A 22,027-nucleotide genomic window follows, 5' to 3' on the forward strand; every position below is an offset into this window, starting at 1 on the left:
TTTTTTATATGACAGCACCTTATTATCTGCATCTGTTCTGTGTCTCAGTACTGAAGATTCCAGCCTGTCATCTGTACTCCAGTCATGTCACAGCCAGTTCAGGGAAGCTGCAGTTCAGAATAATTTCAACTTGCTATGTGCCTTCAGTCATACTTGTTCTTGTTTTATTCTTTTCTTTTTCTGCTTGGTATCAAAGATTCTGAAAGACAATATTCTGTTCATGGCTGATCTGATTTTGTTGGACTTCTCTCTAAATGCTTCTTATAACATTCTCCTAAAATGTTAAGTCTTAAAGGATCAGCCCCTTCACTCTGAAGAGTTAGCAAGTTCTGGGCACTTTGACTCAACCTATTTACACAGCCTCTTGCAGAGGGGAAGAAATACTGTTACCTTTGCCTAATTCAATTAGTCTGTGTTCAGACACAGAAGAAATGCATGTACTTTATGATTTCATGAATTTTACTTTACTGCATTGACAGTATTCATGCTAGAGTAGGGAGGGTGGAAACAAAAGGCTTAGAGGCTACCATATCACAAAAATACCAAAATAATCTATTGTATCTGTATGGGCTCAGAATTTATTCTGGTGCATTAACCTTCCTGACAATCATGCATGCGAAACATCTTCCATGTTTCCAAAGCAGCCTAGCAGCCTTTATCAGCTTATCAAGGAGGCTGTACAACTATTGAAAGAATTCTGAGATGACCTTGAAATCAAGCCTTGGACTGAAAAAAACAACCACAGTTCCCAGGCTCTGAAGATCAGTAAAGCACCTCCAGGGATATAGTCCTGCCAGAGACCAACACTAGGATCCTCTTGCACAGAGTGCAGGGAAATGGTGTCATTGCACAGCTCAGATGGATGCTGTCACTTTGAAACCAAGCCCTGAGCCTCACCTCATCTGCTGTGCAAAGTACAGTGGCAGCTAGACTGATTGACAGCATTCCTTTAAAGAGACAAATTTCATTTGGCAATCACATCCCCTATAGTTTCAATGGCATGAGCATTCACTTAAATGAGGCACTGTACAGGCAAATATTAATTTTTAGGGGCTGAAAGTGGAACAGCCTTGAATCAATGAAAGAGGGAAAAACATTCTTGAGTTTACATTCAGACATTACCTATCATCTTGCTATCAAGTCTCACAATAATTAGTAATGATACCACAGCAAGATTAGATTATAATATTTATCTCAGTTAACAACCTTTTTAATTTCTCAAATTCCACTTGTTTATTTTGGAAATTATGGAGAAATAATTTTACTAGTTCTGGTCAAGTATGCAGTGTTTTTAAAAAAGTATTTCACCAATATATTTACAACTCTGGAGACCAAAGGGGACATATGCAAGTCACCTGTTAATCAGGTACCAGCATTACCCTGCAGTTTTAGAATTACACCCTAGCAAGTCATTACTAGAAATGCAAGAGAAGTCAATTTAGTTCTTAAATATTTATCAACTCCAGGAGTAAACAATTACTCCTAAAGAAAGGGACTAAAGCTATCAGAGCCAGACTGAGCCAACTGACAGGCAGGCAGCAGTAACAGTGTCCTGGCAACTGCCTGAGCTAGATTCAGGCAAGCCTAGATTCAGCCTAAATTCAATAGTATCCTGGTGATAGATGAAAAGCACTTGCTTGACTTTCTACCCAGAAATCAAAACTACTTTATAAAAAGACCAGTGTTTTGATTGCCAGCTTTCCAAATTAGCAACAAGACTCCCAATACTAATTACAAAAATAGGAACCACACAGAGAAATCTGCCAGGATCACAACCAGCACTCCCAGAGGTGCTGGCCCCTGCTGCTTGCATAACAGTAGTTTGCCTCTTTGTCCAAGGCAGTGTTGTTCCCATGCTCTGCAGAATTCCAGCAAGAGAAGAGAGATCAGAGGGTGCTTACAGATCCAAAAGACTGCATACCTCCATCCTGGCTCCACTTCTCCAGGCAGAACAGGTGTACGTGAAAGGTCTTCAGTTACTGTAAATGTATTTTCTGAGTTTGTGAAAAGGTGGGAGTTTATGAGAGTTTACAATGTAGAACCTCAGAGTTCGGGTTGGAAAGAAACAAAATGTCAAATAACAAAAGGTTATTTTCACAGTGGCAATAGACAACTGGGAATTTTTGGGCTGCTGACTTAATGGAGACCTGAGAGTCCAAAGTGACCAGACTAAGGAGGGAATGGGCCAGCTCAGCTGATGTTGAATTCAGGGAAGAAAATAAACAAAAAAAAATGTTGGTGAATGTGGCAGGGTAAAGAAGTGGTTACAGTTAGGAAAAACAAAGGGAACAAAGAAAAAAATAGTGGCATTCAGTTTTTTCCATTGTACCGTGCCTTGACTTTTCTTATTTTGAAAGCCAAAAGAAGTAGGTACTCTTGACCTTTATTTTCTGCATCCCTCTTTGCTGCCTGCAAAAATAATTGTTATTTCCAGCATCTGTCTTAGGAAGACAGGAAGGGCCTTATTCTAAAGAAGACACAGTGGAGAAAGGAGTAGTGTTCTAGTATGTGCAGTGATCAGGTGTAGGATTTGGTATGCACTGAGCAACGCTTGGGCAGATTTAAGCATACAAATAGAAATTAGTTATTTCATTCCCCACATGTTTTAAGTTAGGCTCTTGCTTTTTCTGTGTGTTTTGACTTTTTTCTCACTGCCACAAAACCTACATCATCATGGGGCAATGTGTGGTAAGGTCTCACCCCTTCTCTCCCATGGGGTTGAAATGTATATATTTGGCAGCTTCTGTTCCTAGGAGAAAACAAAGGTGGATCTCAGGGAAATCTCCAGATTTGGAGTGAGCCACTGCAGCCTCTAAATTTCCACCATGGAGATGGAAGAACATAAAACATGGTTGCCTACCAAACAACAATGTGAATTTTTATAAACACTGATAAATCCCTAGGCATCTTCTTCTCTTCTGGATATGCAGGTAAATACTCCCATCTCCCAGCAATCTCCCTCCATTCCTTTCTGTGCCATAAAAAGTTTCTGTGCTTGCAATAAGGTTTTCTTACACGTCAGTTTAATTTGTGTGAAATTCAATTATTTGTTGCCTCTTACTGTCTCTAAGAGGCACAGTATAAATAGAGGACAATAAACTTGCAAAAATATCCATGGTAAAAAGGATATAGACTAAAAGTTCAAGAGACAGATGAAAAGCAAACAGGAAAGGCAGCCCAGTGTCAGAAGACCTCCTGAGGATTCACAGCGGCGGCACAAATGCATGTGGGAAAGGAGAATTTAAGATCAGGAGGTAGAGTCTGGCAAGTATTGCTCTACATTTACACAACAATGTGACAATCTAAAAGAAACTTCATTTTAAAGAAAATCTTGTACAGTGACTTGACAAAGTAGCCCATAAAATCAAGTTTTCTTATTCTGAAAGAAGTTGCACTTGAAGTATGCCTTGTGGGAAGTGACTGTACTTTGCATCCAGCCAGACTCCACAGACTGTTGGCTAATAAGAACCACAGCACCATTTAAACCTTCTTATAATTTCTAGTGACTTCCTTCCATCTGCCATCTTTCTTTTAATTTTTCACTTATTGAATATGAGTTTCCAAACAGCACAGACCCAGTCCAGACCTACAGGATCACTTTAGAAGTGAAATTAGATTTGCTACCAGCAAGACAAGCCACTAGAAGTATTATTTCCAGCAGAAAACAAAATTAGGCAGTCTTTTAAAAACAGAGGTGGATGAAGTCCAAACACAAGTCTGTGCAGCTATCTCATAATCAATGTTTTGCAGTAACAGAACAAATAACAGTCTTTTCTAAAACCTCTTAAAGTGCCTGCAAGTTACTGCAAGAGAGGTCATGCTTACACTGAAGCCTAAGTCCTCTGTGTTAACAGATGTTCAGAATAACCCAATATACATCAATTTCAGTAATTCAAATCCAAATAATCCATTTCAAACCAGCTGCAGCAACAGGGTTTCTGCAATGTCAGCTTGGCCATCAAGTCTACTGTGAATCTAAACACCTACTTTTCTTTATCCATTTCTAAGTAATAAATACTCAAAACTACACAAGCCAGTAGAAGCCAACATATATCAAAGCCTCTACATCAAGCAAAGCAACATGATTTCAATTAACTTCTGCAGACAGTATAAGGTGTTTGAATTGACTTTGGAATACCAAAAGCAGCTTCCATAACTTGCTACACATGCTGATGAATATCCAAGGTTCACTCTCACCCTGGCCCTAGGGATAAGATTGTATTTTGAAGTTTTATGGTGACAGGAAGATGGGGTTTTATAGTGATGTTACAACAGATTTGCTGTGAACATGCATACGAAAAAACTGAGACAAACCAAACAAACAACAAATAACAACCCAAATAAAACAACTCCAATCCAAAATAAAAATTTAGACAGATATTAAGACTGTACAATTAAGTGTAGAAGTAAAATGAAAACACTTGGAAAGCACACTTAACTTTGTTGCTTCATACATTCAGTACTGTTTTTGGCTAAGATGATAAGTACTGACTGTATTAATAAAGATGAGCAAATTTCTAGCTTAGCATTAATCATTTAAGCTTTTGAAACACAAATCTTCTGAAGGATAATTTTCAATTCTTCATGATATGACATGCAATCAAAATTAACAGTGTATTTACACCCATAATTTTAAAGAATGCTTTAATGCTAGCACACTTGGAATTAAAGCCTTTCAGTAAATACAGGAAGAAGTAACACAAAAGTTTTGCAGATGGGTTTTATGGCTTGTTTCTAGGCTCAGAAGTCTTGATTAAAGCCAATTTGTGAAACAAAGTACCACATGTAGCTGGTGGGAAAACCATAGAGATAATTTAGATAGTTGTCAATATGTTCATTTTAGAGTATTGACAAATTTTCAAAAGCATAGTTCTTCCAAATTGTACTATTCATACTTGAATATTCCATGCACACATTAAAATTTTGCTTTGAAATACACTTTGACCAACATTTCAAATCACAGATTGCAAGGTATCTTAAATGCTGACTTGGTCAGCATTTTTCTACATCTTCTTCATGACATCTTTGGAAAAAGAAAAAAAAAAAATTCAAGTCTTGAATTTTGGTCTCAAATATATGAAACATGCATGGTTTAGAAATCTCTCAAATTCAAAGGTCCTACGTGTTCAATGAAATATTTAGATTAGGCATGAGGTCAAAAAACCCAACTTTTTTTCTTAAAGAGCTTTTCCCACAAAAAAATTATTTTGAAAAGAAGCATTACTAAAGGAAAATGGGTAACATCAGATTTTACTTTTCTAAGAATTGTATCAGTTTTTCAACCTCTGTACTAGTATTCATGTATGCACGTATAATGCAATTTATATGCAAAATGCAGAAATTAATACATTTTCAACTGACTCATTTTGTAGGCAAATCAGCATTAATGAAACAAGCTAATGTGTGAAAGGCTAGATAAAAATTACACCTTACAAAACCAAAGCAGATGTTTCAACTTATAGTTTTAATATAGCAATCAAAGAAAATTCCAAATACTGTACAGTGAAGTGTAGTATAGTACACTATATACTGTTATAATACACTATTGTTACATTACTGATAAAAAAATCAAATATAATTAGTACAGCAATCACAAATAGAACAAACCAAACCTTGCTGGATAACAGCCAGTACTGTGAAGATGGTATAGTTTCTATGCTAATTTATTTTTAATTCAACATGTAAAGCACTTACTTTTTAAAAAGATTTTTTTCTAAATATATACACTATTTTAATTCCTATTTATACATTTTAAATAGCATTCCCTCCTAAAAGTGCACTCTTTCATTTCTTGGCAATAATCCTCATCAAATGTAAAATAACTCTGAAAATACCACTCTTGTTTCAACCTTTTATTGCTCAACCACAGGCATAAGGGCTCAGAGGGAATCCTGCATTCTAAAGATCTTAAGCAACTTCTTCATGAAGCTAAACTGATATCCACAAGCAAAACAAAGAAACCACTCTCTGTTGTGGCTTTTTAAACAAAAGGATTAACTTCATATTCATATTATTATTATTTTACAAAAGCATGTAGATTCTGATATTTAAAAATAGGAGCCAAACAAATGTAGAGATAACAGTGGCATCTTCTTAAATCATTCATTTTCCATACAACTCAGATTGAGCATCACTCTCCCAACTGTAAACATACCAAGAATTTTGTTACTTGGCATTTTCAGGGCATTGAAAAAGTAACAAGCAACTCCACTAACCCTGTGACAATGACAACAGATTCTACTTTATGAAAGAGTGTAAATCAAGTATTTTGGCCTTGCAGGGTTGTTAGCACACAGCCCTGTGGCACTGTGCCTCTGTGACAATGCTAAAGCATTCTGTCAGAGGCAACGTCTAGCTTGTATATTGCAGCCAGCACAAGACTAGTAAACTATATGGAATTCACAAAGCCAACAATGCACACAGCTGTCTTGTGACTACAACAGGGAAGACATCCCAAATGCATTTCTTTGATTTCATTTGAATATCTGCTATTTATTCTCCCTCACTGAAATGCAAACAATTCAGAGAGAAACAGCATTACCAAAAAGTCAAGTAAGCAGCCAGCCATTTGAAGTAGTAAAAGTCTTGGAAAACTGATCTGTTCTCCTAATTTGTTCCCATGTGCTCATCAGCAGCCTAGTTCATTTCCTTTTTTTATTTTTGTACTAGGCCTGTATTTCTAGCAATCATCTTTTCTTTGGGTTATACATACTAAGCCATAGTAACATTTAGGATTTTCTAATAATGTGTCTTCTTTGCCATGAGACACAGCATAGAAGATCCTTGGCCTTCAGACATGAAAGTAATCAAGGTGCGTACTCGTAACAACCTCTTTCCACAGGCAATTTGGTAGCAAGAATTTGGGTTGGTTGCCTTTACTTTTCAAGAAAAGGCACCATTCTTGACATTTGAGAAGTCCTATAGACACATCTTCTCATCCACAATGAGCCAAAGTCTTCCCTGCCCTTGTACCCCACCAGCATTTTCCTGACTCTAACAGGGAATTCTAACAAGCACACTGGTGCTTCTTGGGCAGGCACACAGATTTGTCTCCACTTACATTTGCACTCACTGCCAGCAACCAAATGAAACATCTGTTCAAACTTACACTTTGGTGTTCTTTATTTCACTTCTCCTGCACAGTCACACATCTCACTGGCATGTAGATGAAGTTTAGCTTCACTTGAGAGTATCAAGAGCTATCTATCTTTCTCAAAACCACTGATATTAAATGCATGAAAAAGCTATGTGAGATAAGAACACTGCAAAGAAATATGCACAATCCTGCCTTCCAGAATTCACACCAGAGATCTTGTGACTGACACCATTTTACCAGTCCTGTGAGACCATCTTCTTTTAGGAACTGGAGGGTTCTGGTCTACACGACTGGAGTGGGCCCGAGATGACACTAACGGTGAGTCAAACAGAGCTATTATCTGTTTCTATGCCTATTTAGATAAGAAGGAAAATGTCAAATTACTGCTGAAATGGGAAGCGTGTCAAAACTAAACCAAGCCTTCCTCTTTAAACAGTAAAAGGCACACAAACTTCTGCAGTCTTACCAGAAAGGCATGAAAGAAGTAAGCATTTTTTCCTTGAAATAAGAATGATGGGCAATAAATATTTCAATTTATTTCAAACTTGAAATTCTCTCATATACACTGCTCGCTCATTATTTTTCCAGCCAAGGAAGACTTTTTTTTCCCTTAAAGAAAAGGTTAAAACTATCAAAGCATTGGTTACCTGGTCTAAAATGCAAGAGATCCAGGAGATTCGTCCCCCCCAGCCTCTCCTGACTGACATTCTTTCCCAGAACAAGTCAGTGCTATACTTTTTTAACACTGTGACAAAGCACAAGCCTCTACTCAACATTTTCTATATAGATGTAGCCTTCAGCGAGCTAGACTGATTCATGAGAGACTAAATGTTTTCAGAAGTCATGGCAGGCTTCCAGGTGCTGCATGTGCATCCTGTTTCTCATTGAATAAGCCCTGCCAGTTAATCAGTGCATCAGCAAGGTCAGTTCTGGCAAGCCAATTACTTCATACATTCCAAGTTTCCAAATTGCTAACTTCCCGGACAGCAATTTGAGATCTTAACATTTTTCATTTATTTGTGAAAATGTGGTATTTATATTTTACCTCTAAGTAGTGTATGAAATCATAAAATATTTGTACCATCTACATAAAAAGTTAACCAACAGAGTAATTTTAATTTACTTTGACAAAAGAGAAGGGCTATTCTTTAAGCAACTTGCTTCATTTCAGTTCTACATACAAAAATAAATCCTTCCCCATGGGACATTTTATCATACTAACACTTAGAACTGTTTAAGTGATTAGAAATGTAAAAAGTGAGGAGACTTTCCTGAATACAAACATATACAACACAAACCACATTTGTGAACTGGTAAAAACCTACATGTGCACAAACACAGACTTCAGTATTTAAATGCTCTTAATTCCTTTGACGCTGTATTAACATCTTTTCATCCATTCAATGTTATTTTACCATGAGAAGAAGCAACAATAGTGCATTTAAATGACTATGAAGATAGGAAGCAAAGTGCAGTATCAGAAACACATTCCATCCTTAGGGAGCAAGCACAATGGCTGCTTCTTAAAAACTAGCACTACAGTCTGATGAACACACTACTTCAGTGGATACCAGCTCTATTATCACTGATGCAGGGAAATCTGCAACACAAACTGAAGTGAGGCTGAGAGAGGTGGGTAGTCTTTATAGACATTGAAACAGCTTGTATCCCTTGTTCCCACAGAGTAAACAGCGAGCTTCTAAAAGCTCAATTATCACCAAACACTTTAGGATAATGTGTGTTAGAAAGTCATTTCCTTCCAATAAATTGTTAATTTGCTCTTAAGAGGACAGCTGTTATTTCATTTTTGCTATTCCTAACCAATGCTAGCAATCTAAGTCTTCTAAAAGAAATGCATTTGCCATTGAACATTTGCTCTTACTTGCAATTGCCAACTTCTCTCCTGTAATTGTCTCAAAAGTTGCACAACCACCTGACCAGTTTGGTTTTGGGAGGAAATGCTACCAAGAGAGCACCAAAATGGTTGTGTTGGCTCAGACAGCCAGGCATAACCCCACCACATTCAATGTATCTTCATCATATGCTATGTGGTCTTTTTTCTAACTTGCTTTCTAATTGACAATAGGAAAACTTGGACTTCAGTTTACTAAAGTTACACATATTCCAAGATTTCTGAGAGGAGGATATGAATGAAAAAGTTATTAAATTGGAGAAGTGCCAGCAAAGTGTAATTAAAAGTACTGTATACGCTGCATTATCAAATTGAGCAGAAGTTTAGTTTCAGTTACTTTCTGAAATGTATGCCTAATTTATGACAATAGGGTATTTTCTTATTAGAATTAAGTACCTGGGACAGAATTAACTTTGCCATGTTTCTAGTTTTGCCTGTTCTAGCCCTTCCAGTAACCTTAAGCTAGCATGGTAAGAATCTTGCATGGGCTTAAATTTTAAGACTTCTAAGAAATTAAAAATGACAAAGAATTTTCAAGAACCCACATGTACAGCAGATAGTCATCTCAGTGCATTTCCTAATAACTAATTTACAGGTAACAGAGCCAGCCTGGGCAGCAGTATGGTAATATTGAAAGCTATTGCCAATCACATGCTTATCATGCACTGAATAAGATGATATAATCTTTGACATACATACAAGATTTAATAACTAATCACTTTGTGTGGCCCAGCCAATAAACATTACATTTGAACAGTAATTTCTTCTACCCTTATTAGATTTTAACCTATCAAGAGTGATCCATTGGCTCAGTTGCATTAGTGATTCCTGCATCTTGACTATCCATCTCCTCAAGCTCCTCAACAGAATTTCCCTTTTGTGCTTTAGACCTTGCAGGGAATGTTGTTCCCACAGAATTCACCATGTTACCATCAGTTGATTCAGTATTCAAGTGTTCAGTACCACTTGGTGCAGAGAATGATTCGGGTAAGGCAGCCTGAAAGCTCCCAGTTTTAGCAGTTGAACTCACTGCCTCTACTTTTCTTTGAGATACATCAACTGATGCTGACTGCTCTGTATTCTGATCCCGCAAATGTCTATCCATTGAAGCCTGAATAGAAGAGACCATTTCCTGCAACTTTTTTCTCTGTGCCTCAATCAAAGTGGGGTCAAGCTGCCTGCTGTCTCTCATTGTCACAACTCCCGGAGCAATTCGAATAAGCTCACTGTTACCAGAAGCAGCTGTGAATACAGAAGGCTCAATTTTAGCAGAAGGACTGAAGTCCGTTTCTGTGCTATGCTTTCTTAAAAGTGGTGTTTCCCTGGCTCTTTGATCATGTTGTTGACTACTAGATGCAGTTCCTAGGGAATGACCCTTTCCTTGAAATGCAGTTATGTTATGCAGTTGTTCAGATTTCTTTTTCACTACTCCACCACTACCCAGCTTCAGTATTCCATGTGAAGGACTTGCTTCCCTGCTTCTTGAAGCAGCTTCTGCTCGCACTTGACTTAAGGCCTCTTTAACCAGCTCTTCAACATCGGGACCGATCGGGAAGTGCCCAGCAGCATCCACACACAGCTCTAGTCTGTCTTCTGCTGCATTGTACACAAAGTTTTTACCAGGCAGATGTGGAAAAGTGCAGTGCTTGCCATCAGCCAAACCTATAAAGACAGGAAAAGTTATTCAAAGCACTAACATATTTTAAGGCATGCTCTGAACACACAGCAATTACTGTATTTAAATTTACTGAATCAAGTATGTAAAATCAAACACTGAAAGTTACTACTATGGGAGAAAAAAATGTAGGCTTTTAAGCCATACAAAAACCACAGCATGCTGCAAAGATGCTGCTGCCTTCTATGATGACTCTGATGAAGAGACAATACTGTACTATTACAAGATAAAATGACCACACTGCTACGACTTGCAGTTCTATGCTTGCAGAAATGTTAAACAAGCCAAACCCCATCACTACCACCACCCACACCCCCAAAATCACACAAAACTAAACCATCAAAAATCAAAACCCGAAGTCTGACAAGGAGAACATTTCAAAACACTATCTGAAGAAATATTATCTGAGACTACTTCCACAGTAGTTAGAACTGTAGTAGGATTTCTGGTTGCCTAACTGCTGTTAAGCCTGAGGAATTTCAAACTTGCTATTTTGTCTTGTTCTCTGAGAGGAAGTGTTGCTAGATTAACAGAAGTGTTTCAAGCTTACTGTATTTAGTAGTCCCAGATATTATAACTATTAACCTTTACAAAACAAACATAAGGCATAATATTATTGCTCTGCTGTTTGTTTAATTGTCCCACTTACAATTTGACCAATCTGTTAAAATTGAGAGTTCACTAGATAATTTTAAGTTCTGAAGTTTCTGTGTGCCAAAAATGGACAACATTCAGTTTTTACAGTTTATCATCATAAAACACAAAATAACTCTTTCATCTCTGTCCCATGCAGGCTGTGGTAAAAGCAGTAAGGTATCACTTCAGTGATGGTGGCTTTCTATGAGTTAAAAGCTATCTGCAGATGAAAGCTTGGCTGGAACCATTCTCTTCACTTTAGTTCCATCAGTTATGCATGGAGAGCTACAATGAAAACAACACAGTTTAAAAGGTGCCAGGAACAGGTAAATTGTTGGGATTTTTCCTCCCATTCTAAAAATTCTTGAAGAAAACCATCAGAAATTATTCAGAAGGGAAGAAACAGAACAAGCAAATTCTATTTCTGTATTACCAAATACAGTGCTTTCAAAATGAGTATTCTGGGCAATAGTGGAAAAGGTCATTCAATGATTTGATTAGTTATTAAACTGTTTTCATCCTAATGAACCTACTTATTAATCTCATCCTCCACAGCTTCTGATTCACATATGCACAACTGCAGAGGACCTGCAAATAAGATTTTATTCTGAGAGCTTCAGACATGCAGCTCCTTTCTTTACATATCCATGGGAACCAATAACCAAACAGCCAAAATGAAGAACAGAATTTAATCTCGAACACCTACCTGTCTAACTTTGCCTGAAAAACATATTCAAAGTACATAATTTGGCAGCTCAACTTTCATTTGCAAAAGAGGGAACTGAAGCAATTGCTATGATTGACCAAAACTGCCTCTGAAACTGCAATCCCAAAATCTCAAAGACCTTAAACAAGATCTATTAAATCAAGTTTCAAGCAATTAACAGTACCTACACTTCACAGACAGCTTTGTTCTTAAGGTCCAGTGTAATAGGTGCATTATTACATTACCTAAAAGATTACAAATAGGTAAGTAGCTTCTTAAACTGGAAAGATGAGTCAGATTGTTGCATACTGGAATTGTAGAAGTGTACTAATGCTGAAATAGCAATTGTACCTACCAAGACAGTCTGTATTTGAAACTTTTGCACTTCTCTGTACACTGGCATTTTACACTATTATCTGCTACAGCCTTATTTCTCACACAGTGAACTGGGAGAAATGGCTTTTAAGTTAGACATTTTCTGTGAGTTGGGTTAAAATTCCTTGGATTCATTTCAGGATTTCAAATCTGGCTAGCCATTAATTGGTCAAAAATACCCTTTCCATCAGGCACTGTTTAAGCTGACTCACTTTCCACAAACAATACATCACGTTACTGTACAAGCATAGTAAAAGAAGAAAAACTAAAAGGAAACATATAAGACACTTGCATGCTAACTTTATTATCAGGCTAATAATTCAGTGAGAGGTAGTGGGCATTGAGTATATCACACATTTTAATTTATTTCCAGAAATAAGTAAGATAGAGTTAAGGGTGATAAAACTGCCTAAGAAAAAAATCAAATAGCAAGAAAGCAGTAAAGGGACCATTATAATATCTGAAATCAAAACAGCTAAACTGTGAATGCAAAGATTTCATCAAGAAAATAAACTTTGGGAGAAAATAACCCCTTAGTACTTTCTTCTCTAAAGAAATAGTTGCTATTTTTTGTGGGCAGTATTTTTAAACCCTCCTAAAAATCAAATGCACTCTACTTGCTTGGTTATTCTGTACAGAACCCAGGATGACACACCCAGCAATTCAAGAAGGGGATGGATAGTTTTGCTTTTAAACAATAATCTTTAACCAACCATTTCCATTTAAAACATGCAGTACCCTGTATAAAATATCTACTAAGAAGCACAAGGTAAACTCCTTATCCAGTAAGCATCTAAAAGTAAAGGAATAGGTGTTACGATTTTCTTGTTGTTTGATCTTTATAGAAGTAAAAGATTAAGAAAACAAAAAATCAGTTAAGTTTTTTTGGCCATATTGTCACTAAGAAAAAAAAAAAAAGAGTTGTTTGTACAATTCAGGATGTGGAAATTTCAGGAAGTAAGAGTTCTAAGTTCAATGAAATAGGTTTAGGCAGATTCCCTAGTCTTAGTCTGTCTGAGGGAGCATTAGGACGTCTCCAATATTTAAGAATGAAAATTTACCATAGTAATAGAACTTAAAAAAATATATTTATGCTTACAAGTGACTCAATACCATTTACAGTTTTCAGGATTTGGAAACAGAGGAAGGAAGGAATAAAAACAAAACCAAAAAAATACCTGTTGTTTTCTTCATTATGCTGTAGAAGACTCCACCCTGCTGAAACAACTGAGGAAGCCCCTTTGCGTAAGACCAAACATCTTCTCCTGTAAAAATCAAACACAAACATTAAAATTAAACAGTTGTATTTTCATATTATAGGCAATGGCTGAAAATGTAACTCCTTAAATAAAAAGTTGAGTCCTCACTCTCTTCTATGCAATTAAGAATTTGAATTTTTATTGCAAATGCACAGAACACGAGCCTAGGACATTGAAAATCTTTTAGAAAAACATACCACTGTCTGCAGGCAAATATCCTACATGATCTAGAACAAAGGTTCCCAAATTTTATTTGATCCAAGGTGCAGCTCCTGGTTCTTTGCCAAGCCTTAAATATGAGTCTCCATTCCCCTCCTACCTCTGCTTTCAACATTAAACTAACACACTTCCAAAATTCAAGCACATATCCTTGCTCATTAAAATTTGAATTCTATATCCCTACACCTTCTCAAAAATCAGAGCTCAATTTCACAGCTGCCACACAGTAGACTTAATACTGCAGTTGAGACACAAACGTCCACCCAGGCAGCTGCATAGAAGCTGTGTCTGTACCTTGCTTTTCTTGAGAGTTAGAAACAGAATACCAACCATGAGGCCCTGGCAGTCCTGTATAACCAGCGTTTCTCAACAACGCCAAAAATGGCATTGAAATGTGACAACTTTAAATGCCATGGAGAGAAAAAAAAAACAAAACAACCACCTAGACTACATAAGGAAAGGAATATAAAGAATACAAAAATTGGGTTACAGTGATGGAATATCAGTGACCTAACAACACCTGCTCAATCATTTCAGATATGCATTTTGCCTGTACCCTTTCCCTTATTTTGCTAACCACTTACCTGCTTCAGAGAAGTGACATGTGCTGTAGCTGTCTAAGAAGTACAAACAGAAAGTTCTGATAAAATCTATTCTCCTCATGCAGAAACAACTACTGTGCATACACATTTTCAGAAAAAAAATTGGTTTTCCCACTTCCCATCAAATATATAAGGAACATATTAGACAGAAATTGCCCCCTTCTGTAGGGATTGAAATCTCAATAACAACATCTCTCAAATTTCTATTAAGATTGGAAAATGTAAATCTTCAACTATAGTTAACTGGTAGTACTACTTGGCTAGAGAAAGCTGGAATGTGTGAGACTGTAAAATATAACCCACCAATACGTCTTTGCTTGCTGTTATAAGGAAAATAAAAGAGCACAGGAGGCACAGAACTCCCTGCTCATCTGTTCCCCCACAACTGTCACTCACCTCTCCACTGCAGGCATTACTCAAGCCCCCATTCACTTTACAAAAGTACAGTGCACATTCACCACATTCTGACTTTGGATGTTTTAAAGACAGGAGACCAATACAATCTGATTAATTTTGAAAACATTCCTTCAAACCATATATGCTCAGGTTCATTGCATTCATTCGCACATCAAACTCACAAATTTGGACTTTGCTTCGAAGATGAACATTGAAGTAATAAACCAACTGCTCTTCTTATTTTCCATGGTCTACTGAAGGAAGTCTTCTATCACTGATACCTGTGTCCTTACTCTCACTGGCAATTTCAAATGCACCTTCCTGTACAGTGTCTCCAGAGCATTGCTGCTGTGCCTCTTCCAAGTCTCCCTGATGGTTTAAACACTGCCCAGAGGCACCAAAATAACCACTGCACTGAGAACTATCAGAATACAGCTGTCAGTCCACTGAAGCCTGAAGAGGCCACAGCCAGCAGGACTCCATACTAAGGACTCCTTTACTGCTCCATTGAGCAATCCATTACGATTTGAAGGACTCCCCTTCATTCCACAAGACACTTACACTTCCAAGGACTTACAGAAGCCCAGTCTTAGAATTACTGACATTTTCCAAGGAAAGATTTGTTGTGGGCATGATTTTTCAAACCTTGCACAAGGGAAGCATCACTGTTTAGACAGCCTTTTATGCAATACTAACAAGTACTACATGCAGGAAAGCATGGAGAGCAGGGCTTACAATACAAAAGCATCAGCCACTGGAAGAAATACTAACTAATGACACTGTTTTGATAGACCTCTCCCACTGGAAGACAAAAAAGCCGACAGTTACAACTGGACTTTCCCAGATCAGAGGAACTAGTACATGTGACTCAACTAAACTAGATTTGAGGTTTGCACATTTTTGTTGCTATTGAGTTTTACCGTTTGTTTTGGATTTGTTTGCCATGGTAGCAAGATGTTTATAGGTCACAAGTTAATTTGGATGATCATTTAGTTAGATTAAAAACTCCCTCAAGACGCTAAATTTATCAAAGAGATTATACTGTTCCTACTCCAGTACACACTTCCTCAGACGAGACCCCAGTCCCAGAACATTAAGGTATGGGAACAAATCAACAGGCCTTGTTCACTGATATAAATTAGCCTACAGCTGCTGCAAGCCCAGGACTATCACTTCAGTCAGCAGAGAAAACACACAAAGTGCAACACAAATAAGAAACTCAGTTGATAAACATGTGTTATGGGGAAGTTCAGCTGGCTTCAAAGCAAGCTGTTTAATTCCATGAAAATCCTGGTATCACATAATACATTAAATTTAAACCTGGCTATTTTGATTTCTTGTGTATGGATGAATTCATCAGTGAAAAACAAACCAATCAAAATAAGTTCATATCTGGCTTGCACATATTCAGAGTGCTTCTGCAGGGGTGTAATTAAATCCGGTTTAAAATATATTTTAAATATGTTAAGGCAAAATTCCAATTCCTTTAGTAATTTCCCTACAGAATTCTGCATTTTGAGCTAAAAAAAAAGAAGAGAAAGCTTTACTTTACAAAAAAACATGCATAATATGTTAATTGGTCCAGAAATTACAGTATTTAATTTCCCAGGGCTTTTTTAAAATTGTATACAGAAAAACTTAAGAACATGATCTAAAACTCTAATAAGTAGCTGAGACCAGAAAAGAAAAATTCTAGTAGCTGAAATAAGAAAAATTCTTCAGTCTACAGGAGACTCTGTATGAAAGAAAATGTTTTAAGCACACAGAATGAATGATTATGGATGTTTGAAGACACACTTCCACTACAGGCACTGGGGAAAAGAGAAGTATGTCCAGCACAATGAGCTATCTCAAGAGCATCTCCCCTCTACACATTCTAATCTCACAGTATTATAGGAATGTTTTTAGCAGAACCAAGTTACAAAGCTGGCTCTCAGACCTTTGCAGCAGTTTTAAGCAGTACAGAAATGCTGTTGAGAAAAACTAAGACTTCTTGTCTCAAAAAGGCTGAATATGCCACCTTGAGGAATTGCCACCCTTAAGAAAGTGCAAGGACTTAAGAAATTTGTTAATCTGTTGAAAAATCACAATTGTGAACAGTCTAGTAACTAGATTTCTCTCACAAGTATTTTTTAAGGAAAATGAAGATCCAATGAGAAAAGTGATGATATAATAACAGCATCTTACTCAGTAGTTGCATAAGGTTTAATGACTGGTTGGTTTATCACTTGCTGCTGCTTTTACTTCTATTAGTAATGCACGACGGATGCAGCCAGAGAAAGGTGAGATAAATTCTATTCTAACTGGTGCTCTTAAAGCAGAATCTAACAGTAGTGATGGCAAGGACAAAAAGCCATTCTTGCATACAAGATCAGCTCACAGTTTATGGATAAGCACCTGTGAAATAATAACACACCTTAATGTTCAAGTAACCAAGATCTTTTTAAAGCATGCCAAAGTTTTTTGAAGTCAGTAACTATACTTCCAGCAGTATTTCCTGCAGACAGAAAAGCACTCTTTAAAGCTTCATCTAAAATTTAAGACAACTTTCAAACCCAATTTTTTCCTGCACTTTGGAACTGGGGTATAAATGTCAGTGTGACGAGGGGAGTAGTGATTCAGCATACTATCTCGTAAAAGACACACGAGTGAACAATCACACTTGGAAAAGAATCAAAGTTCTGCTTGATGAACTTCCGACATACCACTCTGTGATTACGTAATTGTTTCGTTTCTGAAACATCACATGCTTTAGCCACACCAAATCCCTCCAGCAAAAGAGAAGGCTCCCACAAAAAAAAAAAAAAAAACCTGTAAACATGACTATTCAACTGGTTCATAGAGCTGAATGTATGATAATTACAGTTCTACTTCCTGCCAAAAAGCAGCAAGAACTGTGAAACCTGATGAACAAAATACACAAACAGGGGTCCAAGTCTCCCGAGTTCAAAAAGGAAAAAAAAAAAAACCCCACAGGCACCTGAGAAAAGTCCTTTTGTCTTGAATTATTCAAAGTCAGATTTACATGACTGATAATTTATAAGTATAGTTTTGCAACCTTATGTCTAACCTTTGGAATTCAGATCCATGTTTAGATTCTTTCAGTTTCTCCTCTGTTTATATTCTGAAATAGTACTTTTCTAAAATCTTTAAAAAGACCAGATCTTCATTTAAAACTAATGGATTACGTAAGGAGAAAATGTCAAGTTGATATGCTTAAACCAAGGCAACTCCCTGTGGGGCCAAATGTCAGGATTTCCTCCAACTACAAAGGTGAAAATTTGTTCCTCAAACTTCCAATGAGCAGACTCTCAGCATCCCCTTCTCACCCCTGCTCTGAATTTATTTCCTGAAACCTGAGGGAGATGTAGGAAAAAAAAGTCTGTAGCTTTCACACATGCACTTCCAATATGTGCCTAATGAAAGGCAGGAAAAACAGACAGGACAGCAGAGGCAATGCAATTACCTCTAAACTTCAATTTTTGAAAGAGGACTTTGTAGCAAAAGAAGAACAAGCATCTCATATACCTCATATATACATTTCTAAAAGTCACTGACAACATATTAAATGTTCTTCTAATAAAGGAATAAGGGAATTTTTTTCAGCTACAAGATTAGGCATAATTTAAGAAAAAGTAAAATGTGTATGTAACTACAGTTTGCAACATGTTATCTTCTACTTAAAAACACAATTTTGAAGAATAACACAAAGTTAGCCTTACCCATGAGCGTTGCCAGAAGACAGAGTGAATACATCTCCTTGTCAACTTGCTCTTGCAGATCCTTTGACGAGATCTTACTGGTCACAGCAACATCTTCGTGCTTCACAGCATGGCCTGAGTGAGCTGAGGCAGCCTGCCTGCCTTCCTCCTTGCCCTTCAGAATTTCTATGGCAATCCTGTCACCGTGCTGCAAAGGAACAGGCTCGTTTTCCATGCCTTCTTTGGGAGGCAGAAGCTCTTTTGGAGGAAAGCCGTAGCGAATACATTGCAAATATGGGGGAATATTAAATTCTCTTGCTATGCCTTCCTGGAGCTCCAAGAAGGTGGTAGTGCACTTCAAGGTAAGCATTGACTGCCTTCCATCATTGGTGGTTATTCGAATTTTCTTTTCCTTTGCAGATGTTGGAGAATACGGGGTTTTGGTAGGTGTAGGGGGTGCAGATGAGGGCCCCTCACGAACAGCCCCAGGAGAAGCAGTCCTGGGCTGCCCTTTATGCTCTTGTTTCAATTTTTCACTTTTCCTTTTCTGCATTACGGAAGCCTGGTCCGCAATGTTCTGCTGAATAGTTCTTTCAGCCTTGCTCATATTCAACTCCTCTTTGTGCAAAGTTTTAGTCTTCTGTCCAGTCAAAATTATTTTGGTTGGAAGTTGTGACTCTAACTCTTGTCCTTGCTGTACATCATCAGCTCTTTGGGCGTGAGCACCATCGATATTTACAGGGGTATAATCATCAGGGTTCTTTTTGGCAGTTTGGTGCAGTATTGTGTTGACAACTTTCTGCACCAGAATCTCGCTACCAAATTCACCGGGGAAGTGCTTGGTAACAAGTTTCATGGCGACATCGTACACATTGCTGTTCAAAGAGGTGTCACTTTCATACTGGAACCAGTAGACAGTCTCTCTCACCACTCTTCCACCCCACTCTAGAGTTATAGGAAAAGCTTCAGGCAGATTGTCATATTCTTTACCTTCCCAGTAATGCTTGAATCCACAGCCACACTTGCCACCTGAAGACTTAGTATTAGTTCTGTCTCCATCAATATACAAAACAGACCCATCTTCTCTGACGCGACGCATTAAGTTACCGTGGCACCAGTTACAGACAGTCAAATTACTCAGGCCATAGTCTGGTACCAGCACATCCTTCACAGGGTTGTAAGAACACACCAAACTGTTCAGGGGAAAACTGTAATTTTTGTCAGGCCTTAGCTGGCCGTGAGTACTTTTTGCCAGGTTATACAGCTTCCCCCCAGGAGCCAGCCACTCTGGGGGAACGTGATGCTCTGAAAGAGCCCCACAGATGAGGCACCTGTGAAGGCGGTTGTCCATCACTGCTTTTTTGGCAGCTGCAGTGACCTCTTCGGGCTGAACCCCTATTACACCAGTTCTTCTGTAGAAATATTGATGCACATCAGCTACAAGACTGGGGTGGATACCATGTTTACTCATGAAAACCTCCTCCATTGCAGCAACAAGCCTCATCAAGTACTTATCCTGCAAACTTCTGTCTCCTCCAATAATACAACCACCATCCTCCTCTAACATGATGTACTTTTTGATGAGGTCTTGAGGAACTCCCCAGGCTTTAGGAAGTAGCTTCCTAGGCAGCTTAGGTAAAGCAGCACCTTTTATTCCCACCAGAGGAATATAATGGTTACGTCCTGAGCTACTCCACGCAATACAGATCGGCTTGTTCAACATGCCATCTTTCCCCATGCATTTTTCCAGAGGTATCAGACCAGGGAGGAATGTTGCTGAATAATCTCCAGAGCTTCGCATCCCACTCAAGGAGTCTAACAGGATGATAGGCCGGTGAAGCACGTTGGCCAGACCAAAGATGTGAATATTCCTAAGGCCCATTGGCACACCTTCTGGAGGAACAAACAAAGGGTCACATTCATTGATAATATCCTCCCACTCTGCAGCATCTATAAAGTCATGGAAAAGTGCCTTGTAGTGGCTCAGATTCTCCTCAAAATGTTTCTTTAGATTCTCTCGGAGAGCATGCCAGAACAGCTCCCTCCCAACAAGCGCTCGTGAGACTGCATGGACAAGGCAGTGGCCATCTCCATCCACGTGGACAGGAATGAGGCACTCTTGACTGTTGTTGGCCTTCTTGATGTCCTCCAGGGTATCGTGCAGGTAGATGAGGCTGCCGGAGCGGTCCTTCCCGTAACCCATGGTTTCGACGTGCTCTGGCTCGATGAGGAAGGCGCGGTCGCCCAGGAGGGAGCAGTCAAAGATGTCTCCCTGGTTCATCTCCGTGAGGAGCTTGGCTTTGCCAGTCTGCTTGTCCATCCCATAGCGGGCCAGGATGGGGGCCAGGAGCTTGCAGTGGTAGTTGGAGAGGCCATGGACTTTGACGAGCTCAGTGTTCCTGCGGGGCGGGCCGGCGCCGCTAACGCCCAGCAGCGCATTCCGCAGCAGGTTGTGCAGCACCAGGTCGGGGTCCGTCACCTCCTCCACGGCCAGCAGCTGCCGCTGCTCGTGGCGCCGCCCGCAGTCCGTGCACTCGATGCTGCCGCTGCCCTGCGGCCCGTGCGCCGGGAAGAACAGCCGCGCCTGGCATTTGGGATCGGGGCAGGTACCCGAGAAGATGCGCCGGTCTCGCTTCTTGGAGGCGGACGGAGGCGGCGGCTGCGGCTGCTGCTGAGGGGACGGCGGCGGCGGCTGCTGGGGCTGGGACATCGCTCCGCTCCTCTCCGCCCGGGTTTCACCCGCAACCGCTCCTCCGCCGCCCTCACAGGCGCATTCCCTGCACGCCGGACAACGACCACCGCCTCTCAGACACCGCCGGTGCCGGTGCTGCCCGTGCGGTACCGAGCGCCACCCGCCGCCCCCCGCCCGACGCGGAAGCCGCCGCCGCTCTCACCGCCCCTCGGCCGCCTCAGTGCCCGCAGCGCCGCGGCCTCGCGCACTTCCACGCCGGCGGCGCACGCGCGGCCCTACAGGGGCGGATGGGAGTGATAGTTTCGTTCGCTGCTAAGGCCTGATGTAAGGAACGGATCTACGTGCTACGGAAAGACTACAGAGACCGTGATGCCACGCGGCGGAGAGTGGGAGGGCGGGGGAGGGGCGAGCCCCGGCAAGGTTGCTGGGAAGCGTAGTCCGCAGGCGGGTGGGCCGGGAGGGACGGGCAGGGCACTCGGCGGCGCTTGTTGCGCTTCCTGCGGGAGCGCTGGGGGTGGCCGTAGGGTGTGAGGTAACACCCCACATGTACATTCCTGCTGTGTCTCGCTCGGATGTTCGTCTGAGGTGACACCTCACGTGTATATTCTCCCTCTATGCCCTTCAGGTGCTGGTTTGAGACGAAACTCTATGTATACGCCTCCTCTTCCCCCCTCGGGGGCGCCTCCGAGGTGACTCACCGTGTGTACATCCCTCCTCTGCCGCCTCGCCCCCCGCCCGCTCACGCCCCGCAAGAGCGT

The 22,027-nt window shown here is 39.8% G+C and overlaps 1 protein-coding gene across 1 annotated transcript; it reads right to left on the bottom strand.

Annotated features, from left to right (window-relative positions):
* Window positions 1-5,445: 5,445 nt before the first annotated feature.
* Window positions 5,446-21,434, bottom strand: VCPIP1 (valosin containing protein interacting protein 1). Its single transcript, XM_009085660.4, has 3 exons — window positions 18,599-21,434; window positions 13,579-13,665; window positions 5,446-10,670 (listed from the first exon to the last, which is right to left on the bottom strand). The coding sequence occupies exons 1-3, from the start codon at window positions 21,285-21,287 to the stop codon at window positions 9,799-9,801; spliced, it is 3,648 nt and encodes a 1,215-aa protein (XP_009083908.1). The 5' UTR covers window positions 21,288-21,434; the 3' UTR covers window positions 5,446-9,798.
* Window positions 21,435-22,027: the final 593 nt, after the last annotated feature.

This window comes from Serinus canaria, chromosome 2 (assembly GCF_022539315.1).
Source record: "Serinus canaria isolate serCan28SL12 chromosome 2, serCan2020, whole genome shotgun sequence".
Taxonomy (NCBI): domain Eukaryota; kingdom Metazoa; phylum Chordata; class Aves; order Passeriformes; family Fringillidae; genus Serinus; species Serinus canaria.